The sequence below is a fragment of the Anneissia japonica genome, unplaced genomic scaffold (genome assembly GCF_011630105.1).
Source record: "Anneissia japonica isolate Jap-2015-1 unplaced genomic scaffold, ASM1163010v1 scaffold287980_len571666_cov165, whole genome shotgun sequence".
NCBI classification, from domain to species: Eukaryota; Metazoa; Echinodermata; class Crinoidea; order Comatulida; family Comatulidae; genus Anneissia; species Anneissia japonica.
Window position 1 is genome coordinate 349,963 of NW_022720008.1, and position 6,759 is coordinate 356,721.

At 37.2% G+C, this 6,759-nt stretch overlaps 2 protein-coding genes across 3 annotated transcripts in view; one reads left to right on the forward strand and one right to left on the reverse strand.

The window, feature by feature from the left end:
- LOC117111160 (RNA-binding protein with serine-rich domain 1-like) overlaps nucleotides 1-3,631 on the reverse strand; it is a 6,916-nt gene extending 3,285 nt beyond the window's left edge. The window contains exons 1-4 of one of the 2 annotated variants that reach the window (XM_033254032.1): nucleotides 3,547-3,631; nucleotides 2,833-2,943; nucleotides 2,099-2,278; nucleotides 509-756 (exon numbers count right to left, since the gene is read on the reverse strand). In XM_033254032.1, coding sequence (XP_033109923.1) covers nucleotides 509-756; nucleotides 2,099-2,278; nucleotides 2,833-2,943; nucleotides 3,547-3,548 — 541 coding nt within the window. In that variant the 5' untranslated portion in view covers nucleotides 3,549-3,631. The remainder of the gene's footprint in view (nucleotides 1-508; nucleotides 757-2,098; nucleotides 2,279-2,832; nucleotides 2,944-3,546) is intronic. The other variant, XM_033254033.1, reaches the window with a different exon arrangement.
- A 690-nt stretch (nucleotides 3,632-4,321) lies between these two features.
- The window catches only part of LOC117111153 (dynein heavy chain 3, axonemal-like), a 5,243-nt gene continuing 2,805 nt past the window's right edge, over nucleotides 4,322-6,759 (forward strand). Inside the window, exons 1-2 of the mRNA XM_033254022.1 lie at nucleotides 4,322-4,840; nucleotides 6,101-6,202. Of these exons, the coding sequence (XP_033109913.1) occupies nucleotides 4,820-4,840; nucleotides 6,101-6,202 (123 nt within the window). The 5' untranslated portion in view covers nucleotides 4,322-4,819. The remainder of the gene's footprint in view (nucleotides 4,841-6,100; nucleotides 6,203-6,759) is intronic.

Below are 6,759 nucleotides of genomic sequence, written 5' to 3' on the forward strand. Positions count from 1 at the left end.
TTTTTTTTTTTTTTTAATCTTTCGCTTCAATTTTTATGACGTCATCACCTTTATATTACATTCGTAAAATCGGGGTTCGTAAATGAGGGGTTCTACTGTAATAATAATAATAATAATAGCAGTAATAGTAATTAGTTATATCTCAAAGTAATATTTAGGTCTATTGTACATGCTTCCCTTTTTAAATGTCTTAAACCTCATCTTGAATTGTATATTTTTATATTTCTTGATTGTATTTTCATCTTCTTGTTGTGTTTGAAATAAAAAATAAAAAAATAAAAATCGATTGATTTGAATAGATTTACTTATTTATAACACATTAGTAGTAGCAGGTTCCCTTGGATCTTGTTGCTAAGGTCCAACAAACCACAAAACAACAAGCATAAAATTATGCGTTGCTAAGTTTGATTGACATTTCAGTTCATTCCAGGTTTCCTCAAAAGGCTTGTAAGTTTTTCTTTATGATCATAAAACCAGCTTAAGTTACGAATTCAGAAATCATCTTTACCTCCGTCCATATGCTTCATAGCTTTCTCGGCGTCCACACCATTCTCAAAGTCTACATACGCAAATCCCTTACCAAACGATCCATGCAGCCTATCTGGGGGAAATTCAACACTTTTTACTGTTCCATACATGGAGAATATTTCAATTAGGTGGTCTCTATTGACATTCCTTGTGAGTCGTCCAATGTGGATCCGTGTCGGTTTTGGAGATGGGGTTCTCTTGCGCTTCTTCGGTGACTTTGACCTTGACCTTTAAGCAAAAAACCAGATAATAATTACATCACATGAAAATTATTCTGCATTGCATTGAGATGTAGGTTAAGCTTTACTGACACAAATTATCATTTAATCTGTCCATCACAAAAATGGAAATTTACAAAATATATAAACATATACAGTAAACCAGTAAACGTTGGTTTTAGGAATGTCAATTTTACGAATGGTCTTGATGACGTTATCCTCGTGCCGTCAGCCTATCGGCGTTCACTGACAGAGAATAGCTAAGCCTAGTTAGTAAAAACTGATACCTTATCTAGTTTGCAAATTGTTCAATTTACGGATACACCTTGGTACCTAGGAGTACGTAAAATAGACGGCTTACTATACCACAATAAAATGCAGGGACTATTGTGACACCAGTACAAATTCCTCATTGGCTGTTTTTATATTATAGATTGGATTAGGGCAATAGCATCCAATCAGAATTAGGAATACAAATGGGTATCATTTATGAATGATCATAAGCTGCCCCACATCAACAATGAGGTGAGTTGATTGGCCGAGTGTTTTAAGTCTGAGGGCACCTTCAGCAATAATATCGGCGCTGGTTCTAACGGCTCACTCGTCAATGGTTCCTGTGGTGAAACAAGTATTCTTGGATATGGATTTTAAACTGTAAGCCCAGTGTACGCATTTGGCTTGTGCGCACTTTAGGAACCAGTACATCCTTCAAGAAGAGTAGGGGGTTACCCCGGTGTACTGGTCCAATCAGTCCCCTGTTGTTTAATGGATATGCCACGTAAAATAGTGATAAGTTCGCTGATTGGCATATCCTTGGCACTTGTGCCTATAGAATTGAAATGGAATGACACCAGTCCACAGGCCGAGAGGAAGGAAAAATTGTACCATAGAAAGCATAGGCTATGCTAAAGGTATTCCCGTATTCATTATTGAACGTAGGGGAATAAGCTGTTAGCCCATAGTACTAAGCCTCAGTATTGTGTGGTAGGGTGGCCAGTTCTAATCCATGCCGTGTTTTTCCGCCCCAGTAGTGAACCACCGTTACCGATTTATACTCTTGGGTGGAGAAAGACAAACATAGGTAAAGTGCCTTGTCCAAGAACCCAAGCAAAATACACAGTGAAGGTTTAAACCCTCTGACCTTAAGGTCGAGAGACCAAAACGCAACTGCTGCACCAACCAATCCCACTATGCTAAAGTCATTTTTTTTAGTAAATGAAAATATTCAGTCTGCCAGTCAATCAATTAATCACAATCAGTTACAGGATTGAAAATCTGCATTTTAGTAAGTATAGAACAATGGAAAGAAATTGCCACTTTGCAATTGCTAAAACATCTTTTATGACACTTACTTTGAAGTCTTTTTTTTGCTAGCATCTTTACTACGACTACGGGAGCTGCTTGAGCTTCCACTGCTACTTGATCGGGATGAACTGGATGAGCTTCTGGACCGAGAACTAGAATTGGAGCTCCTTGAACTGCCAGAGCTTCCAGAAGAGCCAGATGAACTTGATCGGCTACTGCTGCCAGAGCTGAAAGAAAGTTGAAGTGTTCTATGAGCTCATTTTTCCTGAATCAGTAAGTGTAAAAAAACTATGGTTGTGAATTCCCTGATAGATATAACAATTTCTTTTAATGGGAGTATAGATATAACAATTTTTTTAAATGGGAGTCAAGGAAGTAATATGATGTATCCAGATGGGGAAATATAGTGCCCTGCTCAAAGACACAAACTGGCGACAAGACTCCAACGTGACTGGAATCATAATAGGTTATCAATATCACTGCATCATATACTTCCAGGTTTTGCATTACATCAGTCAGGTACTGTGTAATTAATCTCAATCTTCATCTGGTGTGTATTACTTGATTATTATTTATAAATCTCTCCTGAATTGTTAAGCTATTTTTTTGCCTGTTGTAGTTAAGTATAATTACAAAACAAAAGATAGGTACAGATGAAACAAAGGCTGAAGGAGGGTAATGATGCATGAGGGGGGTAAATAGTGAGGTGCAAAATGAATCTTGGAGTTGGCACGCATGAATTATGCAAATCACCCATGGCAGATAATCTGATTGTTTTTACCTGCTACTGCTTGAGGATGCACTGACACTTCTCCGCTTCTTGTCTCTAGCTCGATCCTTCTTTGTAGAATCCCTCCTGCCTCTGCTCCTACTACGACTTCTACTACCTGCCCTGTAAAAATTCATAACTGAGGTAAGTATTAATGAATATAACAATTAATAAGTAGGCCAAACCGAGAAAGGCCCTAGTACTACCAGCCCTGGGAGGGTACTACTAAGTCTAGGCCTACGATCTAGGCGTATATATGCCATAGGGCCTAGCCTGAAGAATCATTCAACCAATGCTTTCCTTTCTGCTCTGGTTTAGGCCTCCTATTGCCATTGCTGGATTGCAATTCAATAAATATAATATAATATCTAGGCCTAGCCTAGTGTTAAATTATCACGTAAGTCTAAGCCTTGTATGGGTAAGGTTAAATTAAGGCTCCTTCCTAGCCTAGCTAGGTATAAGGCCTAGGCCCTAGCTGCTTTGCCCAAAGTTTCTGATCACAGCCTAGGCCTAGGCTCCAAGCCATTCCGCCTCATATTCGCTTCATATACACAGCCTGTTTGAGGCTACGCGTCAGGCCAATTTATACCTGGAAAACGAGTAAATACCATGGTATTTTATGGACAGACCTTAATAAATTAAAATTAAAATAACAATTATATTATTTTTTATGGTATTACTGGAATTTAATTTAATGATTGGAATGATACGCAAGGATTTACTTACATACTTCACGATCTACGCCGGGTAACGAAAGTATAAACAACGCAAATACAACGCTACTCCGTCTACTGTCATAAATGAGGGCGCTGTTCGTCAGAACTATGAAGGAATCACATCTGGTAATTTTATAACTGATAAACTTATTAAATGAAAAGAAGGCTAATATTAATTGTTGTTTTATTGTTTCAAACAAAATCAAACGCTGTGTCTAATTAGTATTAGCCTTTTTTTTAATTACAATTTGACCTAAACTTAAATAACACATGGAAAGAATTTATATAGCAATGACACTCGCACGATCTTGATTGTCATGTCATAAAGTTCACGGGAATTTAAAAGGCAGCTTAGAAAGGCAATCTATTTACTTTAGGGTAATATAATACAGGTCTCCCTGTAATTAAAGACCCCTCCTTTTCTAAGACCACCTCCAATTAAAGACCACCTCCAATTAAAAGCCACCTCCAATTTAAAAAAAAGGCCACTTTTCTATGCATGTCCACTTTTGTCTTCTTTTTTATCATTCTAATTAGAGACCAAACTACTAAGACCATGGAACCCCGGTCTCAAAAGTGGCCTTTAATTGGAAGGAAACCTGTATTTCAGACTTTAGGAATAAGTTTGGACAAAATATCGATGTATTGATTTAAAAAAGCAGGGAACAGTGAAATTTCACCCTATATTAAAGCTATCGAGTAAGAGTTTTTAAAAATAAGTTTTATAGTCTAGCGCCCTCAATTGCTAATTGATTGCTTTTCGGACCTAGCAACCTGATGCACTCCTGAAACGCCATGTTACGCTACTTTTGAGCAAAAAGTTTTAAAAGTTTACTTTTCAGGTGGACGAATTTTAGCTGAAAATTGATGAAATCTGAAAAAGTGTGTCAATAATCGTTTACTTGTTATTTGAAAGTACTGGTGTATTTGACTGACGGTCTAATGTGAGGTGATCAGACGACATCAAAACTTGTTGGGAATTTAGGCCTGAATTTTGTCAAAACACTTGCCGTTGGCACTCGATAAGCTACTCTTGACTTTACTAGGGGATCAAAATAGGTTATTGCTAGGCCTGGGCCTAGTCTAGGTCTAGCTGTGATTAGAAAAACGGACTAAACTAGTGTGAACGGGAAGCCAAATAGCAGCTACGATGGCGATACAGACAGGAACATACCATAATAGACTCTGATTGTAAAGTAAGAACGTTTTGGTACTGTACTGATTAAGAAAATATCGAGGCAAGAAACAAGTGGATTTTATTTATCAATACTAGGCCTACAATAATGGCGTTGGATCGTGCAAAGGTAAGCCGACTTCTTATTTATGCGTCCTCTTCTTTCGGATTTTTTTTTAAATTTTGTAATGAAATGTGTGTGATAGTTTTATGAGAATTAATTACCAGTTAGGCCAGGCCTAAGTGGTGAGAATTAATTACTCTCTGATCAGTGATATTGACAGGGAGCTAGCTTTTTAATACAGTCTGTAGAGAAAAGCTGGGCCATTTTTCTGTTCTGAGACGTTGTTTTAGGTCTAGCTTTTCAAGTGATAAAATGCGGTTTACACCAGTCTCATTTTAAATGTAGGCTTATGGATTGGATTAGTAATAGTTAGGGCATTATTAGCATTCAATTAGAATTACTTTTAATTAAAGATGGGCCTAATAAATAGGCCTAGGCATAGCCACTGCCTAAGAAAATATCACCAATTAACACTGATTTTAATGATAATTTTAAATAATAATTTTCCTTCTTTTTTGATCCAAGTCATGGCTGACGTAGGGCTCGGCCAGTCAAACGTGGAATTAAGCCCTCTGTTGCTGGTGCAGCCAGTGTTTCTGACCCAACTTGCAAAACAAAATTTTGGAAGTGATGCGGGTGGGAATTGAACCCACGACCACCAGAACTAGCCTGGTGTCATAACCACTAGGCCTTAAGTACTGAGCAGGAGCTTGGGCCTAGTGGCAGTGTTGAATCCAATACCCAAGTAGTACCAGGTACTACATACAGTACTATTTAGATGTACGTTCCCAAATACTTAACAGTTAGGCGAGACTTTGTTTTTTACCTCGTTTAGCAAACCCGCCGACTGCAAATATTGATGGTTTTGAATAAGAATAAAATTTTATTTTTGGCCAATTAATAATAATAATAATAATAATAATAGTGCAGTTTTATAAGCGCACCTGAAGCCACCAAAAATTGGAAATTTAAAAAAAATAAAAGTTTAATACACCCTTTGCTGCCTTGAAATCTCCAAAGGTAAAATTATATATTTCTTCCTAATTATATAAATTTAAAGCATTTAACCATCCTATTTTACATTCACCAATGAAATTTTAATTTTATTTTCTTCTCCGTCTGGATGATTTTGGCAAAACTATTTGCTAAATAAGAAAACAAAAGTTTATTTTTATTTTTATTCTGCCCTCCTTTGATAATCTTTAAAATAATAAGTACGCAAAACAATGGAATAAAAAAAGGTCTCGCCTTAACAGTTAACTAGCTGTTCTGAATAGTAAATTTATAATAATTATGATATGATTTTTGTGATTTAATGCATTTCAGCATGCTGAAACACCACTGCTTAGTTGCAGTAAAACCAGAGGGTTGCCAGGGATACCTCCGCTGCCACCAGAGGGTGCCAAAGATCCTTCAGATCTCTATCAGGTAGGAATGAATTTCATGACCAACAAAAAGGAGCTTTCGGTTTGTGCGACGACACGACACTAGAACAGAATCACTTATGCGTGACCGTCTACCTGGCGTCCTATGCTCTCTGCATACGTAGATTTAGCCAAATTGCAGTCCAGAATCTACTCGACGAGGTAGATGAATTTCAGTGGCGTTATATGTCCTACCGTTGTCGTGCAGTCGAGAGCTCCCTAATGTCTTTAAGGTTTTCCTGTAAGTGAAACAAAAAGTTTTCGCCACGATTATGTCAGCGCTTATTTATTTTCCACTATGAAACAGAAATATTCGCGATACATTTTTTTTACAAACATTGTATCCATATTGCAATTCGTGCATAATGCATTCATTGATTTGCTTCTACGCTCGCTCATGACCATGATTATTCTTTTCCTAAGCTCTAATTGGCTGCGCATTATTTCACTTCGCAAAAATTACAAACTTTCTGAACTTCAAAATTCGCCGAAGCATAGCTACCGCTTAAACAGAAAGGCGAACAGTCTGGTAAAGGACTAGTAATTAAAACTGTGCATGCA